The sequence below is a fragment of the Capricornis sumatraensis genome, chromosome 13 (genome assembly GCF_032405125.1).
Source record: "Capricornis sumatraensis isolate serow.1 chromosome 13, serow.2, whole genome shotgun sequence".
NCBI classification, from domain to species: domain Eukaryota; kingdom Metazoa; phylum Chordata; class Mammalia; order Artiodactyla; family Bovidae; genus Capricornis; species Capricornis sumatraensis.
The window spans coordinates 38,487,723-38,505,138 of record NC_091081.1 but is presented as its reverse complement, the minus strand read 5'-3'; the positions used below and the strand labels follow the sequence as shown (position 1 = coordinate 38,505,138).

The 17,416-nt window shown below is 38.8% G+C and overlaps 1 protein-coding gene across 1 annotated transcript in view; it reads right to left on the bottom strand.

The window, feature by feature from the left end:
- FBXL4 (F-box and leucine rich repeat protein 4) overlaps positions 1-9,879 on the bottom strand; it is a 51,595-nt gene extending 41,716 nt beyond the window's left edge. The window contains exons 1-2 of the mRNA XM_068985285.1: positions 9,312-9,879; positions 25-370 (exon numbers count right to left, since the gene is read on the bottom strand). Of these exons, the coding sequence (XP_068841386.1) occupies positions 25-370; positions 9,312-9,823 (858 nt within the window). The 5' untranslated portion in view covers positions 9,824-9,879. The remainder of the gene's footprint in view (positions 1-24; positions 371-9,311) is intronic.
- Between the last annotated feature and the right edge of the window lie 7,537 nt (positions 9,880-17,416).

Here is a 17,416-nt window from a genome sequence, read left to right as displayed (position 1 = left end):
TGCTACTGAATATCTTTGGCTTACCTCATAGGGTAGTCTATCAAAATATCCATTGCTTGGCCCTTCCCTGAGAGCAGTACTGCTAAACTTTTTGTTCAGATTGTCGATTTCACAATCATCCTTTTCTTCATAGTCATCATCTTCTAGATCATTCATGTCAATAAGTGAAGTCTTGAGAGAAAGCATGGGCTTGTCCTTCATACCATGTAATACAACTGCATCTAATTCAGTGTAGTAATCCAGAAGAGAACTATTTATTTCCAGGCGTATAAGATTTGTAGGAAAATTTATCTGCTTAATACAAGGTTTAAACTGGCGAGCTTGGGAAGCATTCACCTTTGTAGGTTTCTCTGACCAAAGAGTCTCCCATCTGCCAAAGAAAGAAATTCCTCTATAATACCATTTAGAATGACATTTCTGTTACTGTAAAGTTAGGGCCCCATGCCCAATATGTTCCAGTATGAAGCAAAGCCATTAAACAAGGCAGATAGATACAATTGAACCAATAATTATTACCAGGACATGAAAAAAATTTTAAATCTAAATGCCATAGACCTTATACTTAAAATATTTTTACTACTTGAAGTATTTTTACAACTCCTTAGAAAGTAATTTTAGGCAGATTTCACAGTTAGTTAAAAACTGGAATCACTAGTCAGAGGTACATAAACAACATTCAGTTTTACAGAAAAAGTAAACTCCAAGTATTAAAGCACATGAAAGCAAGCACTCCTGGACTTCCCTGACAGCGCAGTGGATAAGATTCTGCCTGCCAATGCAAGGGACATAGGTTCAGTCCCTGGTCTGGGAAGATCCCACATGCCATGAAGCAAATAAGCCCATTTGCTGCAACTACCTAGCCCCATGCCTAGAGCCTGTGATCCGCAGCAAGAGAAGGCACCACCATAAGAAAGCCGAGCACTGCAACAAAGAGAAGCCCCCACCTGCCGCAACTAGAGAAAGCCTGTGGAGCAACGAAGACCCACTGCAGCCATAAATAAATTAATTAACTTTAAAAAAAAGAAAGCAAGCATTCCTCTGTGTGTGCCCTAAACCAACTGTGGAAACTAAACTGACCACCTTGCCTCGTAAAGTCTTCTTTCCCATGTCTGTTACTGGCATCATACAAATTCAAAGTTTTCATTATCCTTGATTTTCTTTTACCCAGTCATTGCTGCTGCTGCCGCTTCAGTCATGTCTGACTCTGTGTGATCCCATAGATGGCAGCCCACCAGGCTCCGCCGTCTCTGGGATTCTCCAGGCAAGAACACTGGAGTGGGTTGCCATTTCCTTCTCCAATGCATGAAAGTGAAAAGTGAAAGTGAAGTCGCTCAGTCGTGTCCGACTCTTCGGTGACCCCATGGACTGCAGCCTACCAGCCTCCTCCATCCATGGGATTTTCCAGGCAAGAGTACTGGAGTGGGGTGCCATTTACGTTTTATCAGAGTTTTCATGAAACTGTCTCATATATGCCCTTCTCCTAAATTTCCATTATTGTCATCTTGGAGTCATCTTTGCATCCTCCATACCTGGCAACTAGCTAACATGTTAACAGGTAAGTAACATTTTCTCCTATTTCTTCAAAATGAACTTCTACTATTCAGCCAGGTTAATCATTACTTTCCAGATAATAAATTTATTTTCACAGAAAGGTATTTGCTCATGTTGCCTCTCCACACAATGAAACGCCTAAATTACAATCATCAGCCCATCTTTTCTTCAAGGACTACCTCATATTCCATGTCTTTACATAGATATTCTTATAAAATTATTTTCCAAAATTATTAAAGATTCTTCATAACATAGCATCATTAAATAGATATACTCTCACATATTTAGCATAAATAACCATTTTTCTAATACTTTTTTCTAATATATCAGAGAAAATTAACAACATGGACAGAAATACTTCAACAAATACTTCTTTTGCTGTTTAAATTTACTTTAGCTGGCAGAACTTTTAAATAAAGATTTTATGTCAAGGTCTACGTACACTTTTAAGTCTCCCAATAAATACTGCAAACTATTTTCAAAGGAGCTTATGCCAACAGCATATAAGAATATCCACTGAAAGCATCTTCTATTTTTATGTATATATTTATTTATTTGGCTGTACCAGGTCTCAGTTACAGTATTCAGGATCTTTGGTTGCAGTATGTGGGATCTAATTCTCTGACCAGGGATTGAACCCAGGCCCTTCCTTGGGAGCCAGGAGTCTTAACCACTGGACCACCAGGGAGTTCCCAGTATTCTCTGTTTAAAAAAAAAAATCTCTAAATTCATAGTGACCCATATCTCTGGGACATAATTTATAATTCACTATTAATAATACTTAAAATGTTTTCATATATATGCTTATTGATCATATCAAATTTTCTTCCTTCCAGTATATTGTCAGTTCATCTCCTTGCCCCAATGACTTATTGATACCTATGTAAAAATTGACTACAGCAAAGCATTTAGGAAACTGAAATATACAAAAGACTGTGAAACTCAGGGAAGAAATCTGAGCCAAGACTATAGAAGTCATCGACATACAAGTACCATAATGGTCTTTAGGCCAAGATGGGAGCAAGATAGGCATACAGCACCAATTTCAGGAGAAGGGAATTTTGGCAATTTCTACCTTTAGGAATAAAAGCATAAGGCAGAAACTCAGCGGGGATTCCAGTAAACATATCACTGACAATAACAGCAGGAACTTTTACAGTTAACAAAACCCTTACAATCACCCCATATTTGTGAGATTTGCTACTTCTCTCCTGAACACTAGGAATAAAACCCATCAAACATATAAAGAGACTCTGAGTATTTGTATCTAGAGACAACCTGAAAGTAGGAATAGAGAGACTGGCCCCGCTGTATAACCAGCCTTGGGAGGCAGGGGAAGAGTTCAAGGAACACAGCAGGGTGTGGCAGATTTGAGGAGGAAACAAGAGCAGGATGAGCATTCTCACTCTCTGTGACAAGGCAGAAGAGCAAATTTGAAATGCCAGCCTAGATTAAGAAGTGCTCCTAAAGTCTAAATGCAAAAATCTTGAGGGTTTCTAACAATGGTATTGATCTGAACACTCTACTGAAGATCCAGGCGGTTCAGAGCTAGCCGTACAGGAACAGAAGTATGAAACATTTAAAACCATGTTTGTAGGGAAACGCTTTCCTAACTTTGGACAGATTGTTTCCAAGAATCCTGGGGTACATGGCAGAAGGTATGAGAAAACTCAGACTTTGGTTTTGCTCATCCTTTTGTTGCTGCTGGAAAATGACATCAAGTGATGTTGGAGGTTTTTCTCATGTCCAAGAAGCAAGGACCACTCAGGACCCTGTGAAATAACTGCCTGCTCTGGTTCATAGCACATGTGGACAAAACCAGCCTATTTTATTGTTTAGCTTCAATGAGAAGTTTTTATGACGCTTAACAGAAACACTGAAAATGTAATATAGAAATCACCTCTGCCAGGTCCTTTGCAATAAATAAAGACACAGACAAAACATGTTCTTTATGCAGAGCTGGACCTGTATTATAATGCAAATTACATTATAAAATTACAAATATAAGCTTGAAAACAAGCATTGATTAGAGCAGAAATATTCTATTGAAATAATGTATTAATCTACTAAAGTCTCCCCCCCTCTCTCTCTACTTTGCAAAATGGACAAGGTTAAGATGATACTTTAAAATGACTTCCTTAACATTTCTAGCATGTTTAAACATGTAAGCATTAACGCTATTTTAGTATCACTTTTGCTTCTGACTTTAGATAGTATAATTATATAGTTATACATAAATCATAAGTTTAAATATGATAGCATACTTAAAGTAGAATAATATCAAGTCATCAGTTTTTAGAAATATTTTTAAATGTCTAAACATAAAAAAATTCAGGTATCATTAATTATATTTTATTTTGATTTTTCTTGATAACCTAAAAAGTAACTAAGAAAAGTGCTAAAAAGATGAAAAATTATTTTATAGGTCTGTGGCCATTTAAATTAACATTAACTATGAGACCAATACAATTGATTTAGGGGTATCTGCACTAAAGTGAATTTTTGTTTAAAATTCTACCAGAACTAGACCATATTATTTTAAAGTTAGAAAAATATCTATCCAATAAGAGAACATATCAATATCTTTTTAAAATTATAGTATAGTTGATTTATAACATTAGTTTCAGGTGTACAACACAATGATTCAATATTTTCATAGGCTATAAAATGTTATTACAAAATAATGACTATTCTAAAATATTGGTTGTATTTCCTATGCCAAAATCTTTCTGTTTAGAAAACTAAAGCCTGAACTTTAAAAACTAGTGAGTGAAAGCAAGCAAGCAGATACAAATAATGCACATGTGCATGTCTGTGTACACGTAATACACACAAACATACACACTTACACATAATTTTCCATGAGACAGCCCTGACTCTCTTAATCCTTTAGACCCAGAGCTGCACTGATGAGATTAAACTGCTCTAAGTCATGGCTTCTGTAGTCTGCACATTTACATGCTAACTTTATCTGCCCATACAGTATATTTCTCTACTAGACAAATCTGACAAACAATTATTTTAAATCTACAGTCGCATGTACAGAATTTAGTGTGGAATCCCCATCAGACTATGCTTCATCTGCACTTGAAGCACTTAATTCCGGGGTGGTATCAGCATTCTCTTCACCAGTCCACTTATTTTTCCTTCTCTTGATTGTACTGAATGCCTACTATGTGTCCAGTGCTTGGACACCAGACACTCTGTCTCTGTAACTGCTGACCTGCTGTTACCCACTGAGAAAGTCTCTCTAGGGCTCTCAGGAAGCAGCAGGTGGACAAGAGAGGAAGAGAGATGTTTATCAACAGAAATTCGAGAAAGCAAGTTTTCTAACATATTCAGGTTGGAAGCCAGGCACATAGATGCAAATTACTTCCCTGTATCCAAAATTTTTCCTGGTTACTAAGTACATCTAGTAGTAGCACAAAGAAAGATCTCTTGCCAACACTGTTTCATTTTACCAGCTGAAAGTGAAAGGAGAGAATAAGAAAACAAGAATAAAAGTAAAGTATTCTAAGAGGTATACTTAACTCACCCTGTGTTTCTCAGCCCGCCACTATTGGGCACTAACAAACTGGCATCTGCTTTAAAAAAGAACCAGTAAAGGGTCTGATTATTTCGGACTTAAATGACAAAATCATGCTTCACAAAGTCAAGGAGACCAGATCATGACCAATTTGTGAAATCACTGCTTAAGCAACTTCCTTTGGCAGCAAATCCTGTGACAGCCATTTTCTTTCTCCCTGCTGTCTTAACTTCAATACTATATAGTGAAAATGCTTTCAACACTCAAGAGTACCACTAAATTTTAACCCCAAATAGCTTTATTCCAATCAGTTTTTTTAATATGACCTCAATTTCTCTTCTCTTTTTCCTGTCTCTCTCTCTTCCAATGTGTAACCCTAAACTTGCCTTTTTTCTGACTCTTACATAAGCATCTATTAAGATCTTATCCTCAGGACCAGGACACTCTATACGATTTTCTTTTCTCTTGGTAGAACACTAGGCAAGAAGTCAAAAGACTCTGAGATCTTACAGGACTACTTGTAACTTTCCCACTTCACTCACCGAATATAAGAAATGTAATCAGACAAAATGGGGAAAGATTGCTTTTCAATTTTCTGGGACACATTCATTTCCCATTAACAAATTCTTGAACTACTCCAACACACTCTCTTACTTGCTAAGCCCTAAGGTGGAAATAAGGGCTTCCCAGGTGGCTCAGTGGTTAAGAAACTGCCTGCAGTGCAAGAGACTCAGATTTGATCCCTAGGTCGTGAAGATCCCCTGGAGAAGGAAATGGCAATCCGCTCCAGTAATCCTGCCAGGAAAATCCCATGGACAGAGGAGCCTAGTGGGCCCCAGTCCACAGGGTCACAAAGAGTCAGACCCAGGCATGAGCAAGAGACTGAACACACACATACACGCACACATACACATGTAAAGCTGCCAACTGCTCTTTATTTGAGATTCTGAGCATGCTAATTTCTCAGTATAAACTTGGGTTTCTTTTATGAAATGACAGTGATGAAAATTACATTGGTAGCAAAGTAAATAATCTGGCAACTCTGTACCAGTTCTCTTTTATTATCAATATATTATGTCTACCAGTGGACTAAAGCTGACTTTCTCTACTTACGCTCCTGGTAGTTCCATGCTCATACCCCAGATCTGCAGCCTTGCTCCTTAGAGCTCCCAATTGCAGCCTTCTATAGAGAACCGCATGGGCTCCCAGAGCCTCTTCATCAGAGAGTGGCAGGTCTCTGGAAGACTTCCATCCCCCTCCCATTCCCCCAGCTCACAGCCCAAGACAGACCAGGAGGGGTGTCCGAGTCCAGCTCCCTGGCAACTCAGCCCCAGGCTGACTGGGACTTCACAGGACACTGCATCCTTGCCTTCTTCCCTTCCTTACAGCACTTTCCCTGCTCCCTTCCTGGTTTCTCCAGGAGCACTTTCCTAACAAACCCTTGGTTGAGGAACAGTCTTCTCAGGTCTGCTTCTGGGAAACTGGATCCAAGAGCTCTATGAATTCCCAGAGCTTGTGACCCCTCGACAGCTTGTTCTCTCCACTCTGGGACTTGTCTCACTTCTTGGAACACCAGGATTTCACCTCATGATTCCGCTTTTGCACATGCTGTTCTCACTTCACCTTTTCTATCCAAATTAAAGCCTTACTCAACCCTCAGTCCCAAGGAAGTCCCTTCCTCTGGGAGGACTTCTCTGAGCCCCACAGACTTTCCTCTGTCAGCACAGGCACCCAGCAGTACCCCAGCCCTTTTCCAGGCTGGCCTGTAAAACCCAAAGAACAAGACTCACATCAGTCCAGCCCTCTGTTTTGTTCCCAGCAGTGAGTGGGCAGAGAAGGTGTTCAATCAATGTTTCTTGACTGTCTAAAGATTCACCAGAATGCTAACATTTACTAAATCTGGGCAGAAGAATTGGGTTTTTTTAATACAAATTGTGGGGTATTTTCTAACAACTTTTTTAAGCAATGAAACTGATTTCATAATCAGTAAAAATTTTAGGCCCTTTTTTATCTTGCAGTAATATATATTAGTTAGATTCTTTTCCTCAAAAATGAATGGTGTTTTCTGTGCAATAAGGCTAAAAATCAGTTACACAAAGTAGACTTACATCTGTAAATATAAAGTTGCCATTTTCATCACAATCACACACTACAACACTCAGCCTGGAACCCAAGAGCATGATTTATAGTCATCATCAGTTATGCAGAAATTAAGTTTTATATCTTATCCAGATACTGATTCATCTTTTTAAGGAAAAACTAGATAGCTTTGTAGGAAAGAGGCAGAGAATGACAGAATCCAACAAAACGGTTTTCACATAAGCAAGCATCCTATTCAAAGAAATTCAAAGCATCCCCTTTCAGAAAAAAGAAAAAACTCTGTATAATAAAGGATACTGGTTTTCTGTGTTTTAAAAAACTGATTCATTAATAACATTGTTGACAATGAATTATCCAACTTGTTCTTATAAGAATGAATAAAGATTATACCAGCAGTCTCCAGCTTGAGCTGAGCTGTATTCTGTATTTGCTTCCCGGTAGCCTGGGAGGTGTTCCTTGGAGCTGAGGAGACAAGGACCTCTTCTCAACTCAACGGGAGGAGTGTGTTAAACCACACCAGATCTGTGCCTACTCCTCCTCCATGGGCAGGTGAGCTCCTATAGTTTTACAGGTGCCCACAAACTGCTCTTGGCCTAGAATAAGCTCATAAGGGCAGAGATTTTTGTCTGTTTTGTTCATTGTTCCTTAACGTACCTCAACAGAGAACAATGCTTAGTACATGGTAGACACTCAAATATTTAATGAATGAATAAATGAAACAATATAAAGATTTAAAATTGGTAAGATCAACAAGTAATAGAAAATGGACAAATATTAATAACATGATAGTTCAAGGAGAAGGAAATATAAATGGCTCTTAAACATGAGAAAACATTCAACCTCAGAGATGATAAAAGAATTTTAACTTAAAGTTAACATGAGATAACATTTTTCACCTACCAAATTAACAAAAATGCTGAAATTTCTTAAAACACTCTACAGGTGAGGCTTTGGTAAAACACACATGCACGTACACTGCTGGTGAGAATACAAATAGGTAGAGCCTCCCTGAAGGGAAGTCTGGCACATGCGAACACTACAAATACACAGACCCTTGGCCCAGCAAAATTTCTCGCAAGTTACCCACATGCATGCCTGTACACATGCAAAGTGACTCAAGAGCAAGGTTATTCATTGCATCAACACTAATAATAGCAAAGTATGGAAACGACTAAGAAGCCATCAATAGGGGAGTGGTTAATAAGTTGGCATATACTGTCCATTATTTGCAACTGTAGAAAAGAATAAGGAAGCTCTCTTTGCATTTATATGAAAAGATCCAATATATACCACTAAGTGAAACAAATAAGGTGTAAAACAATGTAAAAGGTGTGCTTATTTTTGTGTATAAAGAAAAGTAAAATGAATATATTTGTATTTGTTTATATCTGCATAACAAAACTTTGGAACAATGCAAAGGAAGTAGATAAAAGTGGTTTCTTTGAGTGCAGGGTGGATCCTAGGCACATGGAGAACAGAGTATAAGAATGCATTATGTACTTTTTAGATTATTGAATATAATTACCTAGTCAAATAATTAGATTCTAAAAAATCAGGAGGTTGAATTACAGAAACAAGAGAGGAAGAGAGAGGCACCATGATGCAAATCAATGATGTAAATAAATAGGTTTTTAGGGAGAATGCATGAACACTTAAGGCAGCATTTATTTTTAAATGAATATACTTGTTACAAAAACATCCATTTAACATTAAAGCTAATCCCCGAAGGACCTCCTCTAAAGTATTACTCTGTACGCTGACTTTGAGTTAACCAAAGTGTTTACAAGCAATAACATGATGCCTGCTTGAAAATATGTTAGAAATCATACTTCCAACTAACTTCTCAAATTGGCTCATGTTCCAGTTAGTTCAAATCATGCTTTCCATTTATAGTAAACTCACACACAAATCTCTCAATCCATGATTACTATGGGGTGAGGTATTATAGGTTTAAAGAATGCATTAAATTTATCTGACCCTTCTTTCCCTATCAGAAAAGTAAGGGAAAATTTTAAAAATTGAATTTGTTTAAATTACCTAAGAGAATGCTTTCAATGAAAAAAGACCTCCAGTATTGAAACCACCACCATCTTTCAGCGATAAAATGTGGTCATTAAAAAAAAATGAGTCTTACCTGACTTCAGCCGGTGGACCTGGGGAATAGGGGTTCGCAGAACAAGCTAGAATTCTAATGACTGCTCCAGGATGATAGGTTTCCAGAACGTGAACAGCTGTAGGATACACCTGTTGTTCAAAAGCAAGTTCCACATAGTCTTGGCTCTGGAAATTTGCCGGTGTCCTCTTGAATGGCACAGGAGCACTGGGACACTGATCCCACCATGTTCCGTAAGTTCGAAACACAGCTGTCTGAGTAAAGTCACCGGAACTCGGAAATACATTTGGGACACCTGCTAAGTTCCACATGGTATAGGACATGCTATTCTCACTCCCATAATGGGAGCTGAAATCCACTACCTCTTTGGCATACTGGACCACCTCTGCATTTAGAGGGGAGGTCCGGCTGTTTGATTCTACAGTTCTATGGCTGTTCATTATTTCTCCTCTTGTAGCCGTCCTGGCTCGGCGCCGAAGGCACATATAATAAAACATAGTCAGAACTGTTAACATGGGAAAGACTGGTGACATCTAGGTGTGAATTATGAAGCTTCAAAAGGTCAGGTGTCCTCAGTAAGACGCATGAACTCTTTGAAGGATGTTCTAAAAAAATGAATGGCTTGGTGAAAAAAAATAATTTAAATAAGTAGAGAAATGCATGGATAAGGTAACAAACAGGCTTTTTACCCAATGTAATTTCCCAGAATGAAACAAACAAATAAAAAATTCACTGTAAATGTGAATCTCTAAATTATCTATCTAATGTACTTTTAAGAAACCTGAATATTGAAAATGTATATAATTTTATGCTATACGGGAAGCAAAACTGATATTATAAGGCAATGGAAGACGTACAACCCCAAAAACCCCATTTTGTACAAAACTATAACTATCCTTCAAGAAATACTAAGTCCTTGAACTTTTAAAATTAAAATTATTTAAAATATATGGCAAGCCACTAAAATACTGCTATAAATCCAAAAGGATCTTAGGCATTTTATAACTTCACATTTTAACAAATGATTCCCTATTGTTAATTATGACTCACTTCTGAACATGCTAAGTACAGATTTCACATTATGGGAATATAGTTTTCTAGAGCTGACAGTTAATCCAGACCAACTAAATTAACTGCCTTACACATCACAGATCACCAGACAGTGTTTAATTTATTATAACTCCCAGCATTATTTGTGAGGGCAGTCCATGGCTGGCTGGCATCTGGTTGGTTGCCAGCTCCTCTTAGAAATCACTCACCCTAGACAGATCGGTCACAGGATACACATCGGAAACACAAAGGTTGGCACACATCCATGTGGCCTAACAGGTACACCCTGATTTCAGGTGCAAATATTGAAATATGACATTCTTTTACCTGTAAGACAAGAGTTTTAGAAAATATGTTTTATTTCTAACTTAGGAAGCCAAATATCCCAACAAGATTATTATCATAGAGAAACAGCTACTTACTAGATACAGAACACTCAAATAGAACAGTCACGTTTTTCTGAATTGCATGGACAATTTTGAATAATTAATATATTTTTTAAATTTTATGACAGAATGTAACACAAATATTATAAATGAACCCTTTCCATATGAAGGTTACAAACCCATAGCTTATGGGTCAAACCATGCCAGCAGATATACTCATGCTAAGTGCTTAGCTGCTCAGTCATGTCTGACTCTTTGTGACCCCATGGACTGTAGCCCACCAGGCTCCTCTGTCCATGGGACTTCCCAGGCAAGACTACTGGAGTGGGTTGTCATTTCCTTCTCCAGAGGATCTTCCCAACCTAGGGACTGAACCTGAATCTCCTGCACTGCAGGCAGATTCTTTACCATCTGAGCCACCAGGGAAGCCCAAGGGTAAGACGTGTCCCTGGGTGGATATACCTTAATAGGACCAAATAGTGATTTGTAAAGTTGAAGAAGTTTGTAACTTTTAATAGTCAAGAAGACCCTCTGAGAAGAGGCCTGGGCTTCCCTGGTGGCCACTCCTGTTCTCAGCCAGCTCTCCTAGTTCACGATAGACCTGGCCCCTGTCTGGACTGACCAGCTAACCTCTTGGCTACACAAACAAGGCAATCAAGCGTACTCATTTTTCTACCTATGAAGCCTTGAGTTTAACCTCTCCTAAGTAAAAGGAAAATACAGCAATTTTTCTTTAGTAGAGCAATGTGCCAGCCTTTCAAAACAGTACACAAAGTTTATAAAATATTAGACATCTCTCCTACCCAAAACCTCTCACGGCTTTTTGTTCTTACATACCAGATACAATCTAAACCTCTTGGTTTGACATTTCAAGGCTCTCCTCAAGCTAGACCCATTTCTTTACATCTAATGCAGTCAACTCTGTCACCTTCTAAACATCCTTCATATTTTACTTTAATCTCCCTGATTCTACCATTCCTTTTCCCACCTCTTTATTCCATAAGTAGGCTTATTATCTGGCACCACCTTTGTATCAGGTATGTACTCGTTTCCACAAGGGCCTACATTAGGACAAAGTTTCTTGGAGGAAGGAATATAGCCAAAGACTTCATTTATCAGAGCACTCAGTACACGAAATATGACACACGTTGACAGAAAGATGATGAGGGAAAAAAAATTATAAAAATCTAAAATAAGTTAAAATTAGATACCAGCATCTTCACAGGTGATGCTAGCGGTAAATAACCCCACTGCAATGCAAGAGATGCAGGAGACAGGTTGGATCCCGGGGTTGGGAAGATTCCCTGGAGGAAGAAATGGCAACCCACTCCAGTATTCTTGCCTGGAGAATCCCATGAACAGAGGAGTCTGGCAGGCTGCATTCCATACGGTCACAAGGAGTCAGACATGACTGAAGTGACTTAGCACAGCACATACAATGGCATCTTCTGCCTCTCAATCCTGGCCAGATCCAAACACACTGAAATGCTTGACAAAATATAACCAGTAAAACAGGAAATAAAGGGCTGAGTTAGAAACAAGTGAGGAAAACCTACAGTTGTGAGAAACAAAGAGGAAAATCAAAGAGCAGACAATAGAAACTGAAGCTATGACTCTGGGAACCCTTTATAGGTCTCAGTGGCTGTAATAAGAGGACTTTCAACACCCATGCAGAGAGGTGACTTCAAGCCGCAGGTCCCATTTGGAAGAATCTTCCGAAAGCCAAAATTCAGGAGAAATCACCCTATCTGTGAAACCAGGAACATGAAAGCTTAGCTCACTGGCCAGGAAGCCAAAGGATACTTGACATCAACGTGGGCAGTGGGGAGAAAGTCAGCGGAGGGAAGTCAGAACCCTGTTAGGCAAGTACCACGCAGAGTATGGGCCTAGATTCACACTGCCTTCACGGTTGAGAATTGCTATACCATCCCCAAGCCAAAAGATCTAAAAAGAAACAGTAGTCCTGAACTGGCAGAGGCAGATAAAGCCTTACAAAAGACGCATCACAGCACAAACTTACAGACCACAGTAGAAAATGAACCACTATGACAGACGGTAGGCAGACTCACTGAATGGAAGAACCTGCACCCTAAGAGCAAGACACAACAGAACACTCTGGACGAGAATTCTGGGGGGAACAAAAGCATGTATTGAAATAAATAAGGTACTTTTGCAACACATGTTACATGTTCTCGTCCTGACAAACCATGAGTCAATGAATCAGATTCATCTCAGGACAGACAACACGGAGTGCTGAAGTATAGGACGGGTTGTAAAGGTGGGGAAAATAATTATTTAGAATATCACCTCTTTATTCAAACATTCCACCCACCACAAGGATAAATCTGTCAAAGAAAAAAATTTACCAATGCACAAATATCAATCAAATCTTTAACACCAAAACCTGAAATGACATAGCTCTTTCTTTTACCACTTATATTTTACTTCAAAATAGGCCCCTAGGTAAATTAAGAAGCATAATTTCCCAAAGAAGGTACTTGGCCCCTCTCTTTCTTGAAAGAAAAAGAATTAATGAAATAAAATTAAATTGCAAAAGTGAAATTCAGAAAATCCCACTCGATTGACATCTCAGCTAATTTGGGAAGACTGTGGGTGTTTTATTCCTGGAAATCTTCAAGGGAAGGACAGAAAACTATTTGTCAAGGTGGATGGATGGGTTTGACTCTATAATCTTCAGATACCACTTCTCCCTCCACAGTCTCTAAGTTGAAGCAATGGAGCTCCTTTTACTTTCTTTATAAAACTGCATTTATCAGAAAGTAATAGTTTTATAAAACCAAAGAAACCTCTGCAAAACAAGATACCATCATCCATGTGAACTTGCACAATCATTCTTGGCAAAAAGATTGAGACAAATTCTATTTGACCTACTGAACCACAAACTTTATAACTGCTTCCCAGCTGGCTTTTACCATCAGCTTATGGGATAATATCAAAAGCACCAAGACTGTCATGTGGGCAATATCATTTTTAAGCTGGTGTTAAGCAAAATTTTGCATTGCAGCAACATACATAAAGGTGAGTTATAAATATACATATTATATGTGAGAGTTATAAATACATGTATTATATATATACTATAAATATATGTATGCTCAACAAGCTTCGGTGTAGAAAAGATGCTTTATTTTTTTCAACTATGGATAATAATAATCTACAGGGGTTAATTTTCTGTGAGATAAAGCTATACTGACAAAAAGAAGGCAAGGCACTAGAAAACCTAATATATTTATTCTTTTACCAGCCATAATATTTAGAGAAATATAATGCAGCTAACACCTGTTTTTTTTTTTAATAAACTTGGCATAGAAATAAAAAAGGAAAATGTACAAATCCATTGTTAACATCCTTCATTGATTCTAAACTCCTTCCCAGTCAACTAAGATGACACATAACAGTATCTGGGGGTGAGGACGAACATATGGAGAAGAAAGGATAGCTCACTCTACTTTTCCCTGGGAAATGAAGCTGAAAAAGGGAATAGAGCCGCAGTTTCAGGACTCATGTGGGCAGCAACAACCAATACACAAGTTCAAATTGTCCATGTACTGTCTGGACTTCTGCCAAGGCATTGAGGCAATTTGTGATAACCAATGAATATCCCAATGGGCAATGAACCAAATGCAAATAACTCCTCTTTAGGAGGAGAATGGAATTCAGAGACAAAATGATTTCCCCCCCCAGATGCAAGTAAACAACTATTAGTCTGGTACATTAAATTTATCCAAGAGGGTGACTATAATATACACCTTTGGGGAGACATTTTCTTTGCCAGTTCATTCAAAAAACTACATTACTATTAAACACAACATATAAAAACACTATTTTCCATTTAACAAAAATGTCTGAATTAGAAATACAATGATCTTTATTCATTTAATCCAATAACTTGTCAACAATGATTACAAAGTAAGAAATTCCCCACAAGACACTGAACACTTATACTAGCACAATCAAGGAATACAAAACAACAGCCATTTTAACCTGTATCAGGAGACTTTCATACTCCCTGGGAAACAACTTGCTTTATGCGACATCATTTTAATATAATACAACTTTATTTTCAACCTCATCTTTCATATTATAAAATGTTTAACAAAGTTAAATAATACAATTACAGAGAAAGCAATAACAGCGGAAAAGAGAAATTAAGAGGTATAGACAAGGGAGAACATATGTTTACTACTGAGATTTGAAGTGAGATGGGGAGCCGATGAGGCGGAGAGAAACAGGATGGCAGGAGCTGCAGAGAAGAGGGCAGAGGAACCAGGAGGAAGGAAACAGGGCTTTTCATGAAATCAACAAAAGGAGGTAACTTGCGATGAACAGGAAAGCTTAGGTTCATGGTATAGCGGAAGAACCTGGAGAACAAGTTTAAAACCCCGCAGAGGATTCTCAACTTATTTTAAAGTGAAAAGACATGGGAAAAGATAAAAAGGCTAGGCAAAAAGGCATAGTCCTACACTGAAGGCAAGTCATAACAATAAATACTTGCAAAATAGCCCACAGAGACATATCAGCGAAGTGACAGAAAAAAAACTGAGAGTTTCGGCAGCCTTGCAGGATGTTACCAAAATGTCATAGAGGGCGGAATGTGGTAACAAATCCAGAAAAAAAGCTGAACTTTAAATGCTGTCATTTCTGAATCCTGCTGAAACTGATCAAGAGACACTCCTTTGAGGAAAGGACTTTTCAGGTTGAGTCTAGAAATCCAGACATAGCGGAATGGAGGAAACTATCAGTCAAGAAAAGAAAGGGGTTATATTTGAACTTGGTATAGCAGCTGACACTCCCAACCAACCCTCTTCCCCTGGCCTGCCCTCTGTAGGCTTCCACGCCATCACATGCTCTCCTATCTCCTCCTGCCTTTCTGGTAACTTCTGTGTCCTCCCTCAGACTCCTCTCTCCTCATTCTTTTAAAATATTTAAAGGCTCCATTAAAGGAAGGCTGTCTTTTTAATAACTCCCCACTTAGCTTGGCCTAGTCTTCTCCCTGTGTCTTCCACTTCATACACCCACCCTTCCTACAGACCTACCAGAACACCTACCACAGCTCAGCTGCACCTGTACTTTCAACCTCAGCATCTCCAGGTCTCCCACTGAGGCTATGTGGCTCTGAAATTCCCTTACTCTTCCTCTGTTTGACACCCTCTTACTCACCTATAAGGTTCAGACCTTATCCGCTACTCACTTTTTCCTTGCTCTTATCTTTTGTGTGCATTTCTTACGTGTGTGTGCTCAGTCACGTAGTCCAACTCTTTATGGCCCCCTGGATTGTATGTAGCCCACCAGGCTCCTCTGTCCATGGAATTTTCCACACAAAAATACAGAAGTTGGTTGCCACCTCCTATTCCCGGGGCAGGGGGAGTGAGGGGCGGGGGGTGCAGGGTGGAGAGGGTCTTCCTAACCCCTAGGGATCAAACCCGTATCTCTTGCATTTCTTGCATTGACAAACGGATTCTTTACCACTGTGCCACCTGGGAAGCCCACCATTTCTTACGTGCTGAGATATTTTTTTCTACTATAATAGACTACAAAGTCCTCAAGTTAAAAGAATGTTTCTTAATGAGAACTATATCCTTATGGCTTAGCACATGCCAATATATGCTCAGTAAACATTTATTCACTTTTTTGAGACCAGCAGAGTAGATGGCAGAAGAGAATTAAATAAGCTTAAAATAGACACAAAAATAAACCAGTGACCCTTCAAGATAAGGCACATGTAGAGAAGGCAGTGGCACCCCACTCCAGTACTCTTGCCTGGAAAATCCCATGGATGGAGAAGCCTGGTAGGCTGCAGTCCATGCTAAGGGTCGGACACAACTGAGCGACTTCCCTTTCACTTTTCACTTTCATGCATTGGAGAAGGAAATGGCAACCCACTCCAGTGTTCTTGCCTGGAGAATCCCAGGGGCGCGGGAGCCTGGTGGGCTGCCGTCTATGGGGTTGCACAGAGTCGGACACGACTGAAGTGACTTAGCAGCAGCAGCAGCAGCCTCCCCCCCTCCCCCCGCCCCCGCCCCCGCAAAAAGAAGCAAAAAACAATGTTCCATATCTTGATACAGAGAAAAAGAGAAAAATGGATAATAAAAACAGAAACACAATAGGTAAGAATCACAAATATAACCTTCCTTGAAGCCATCCAGTAAGGAATAGTATCTATATATTGAAATTTTACTATTCAAAGAGAATGTAAAAAAGTGGTAACTTCTGTTAATACAAAAGCAGCCTTGAATACATAAAAGAGACCTGACCTTGGCCACAAAGAAACTCTGATTGAAATTAAAGAAAGATTCATGAAAGACATGATTGGAGAGGTAAAAGAAGCTATTTTCTCAAATATGATTTTTTTAACACTCCAAATCTACGTTAAGACCATATGGTGATTACGGAGAACTGGAAAACACTATGGATGAAGAAGTTCTTTAAAAAGCAAGAGAGAGACAACTTCAGAGTGAAAGAGAAGAGATAAGCCAAAAAGGGCAGTAATATAACAGTAAGGGTAAAAAAGACAGGTTAATATTTTTCTGCTATTAGATACACTAGGGAGGGGCAAAGGTCAAGTCTTACAAAAGCATCCCTCTTCCTCCATCATTATTCACAATGAACTACATTGAAAACATACAGCAGTGTCAGTAAGGAGACTATTGTGGGTGGAATATTATGACA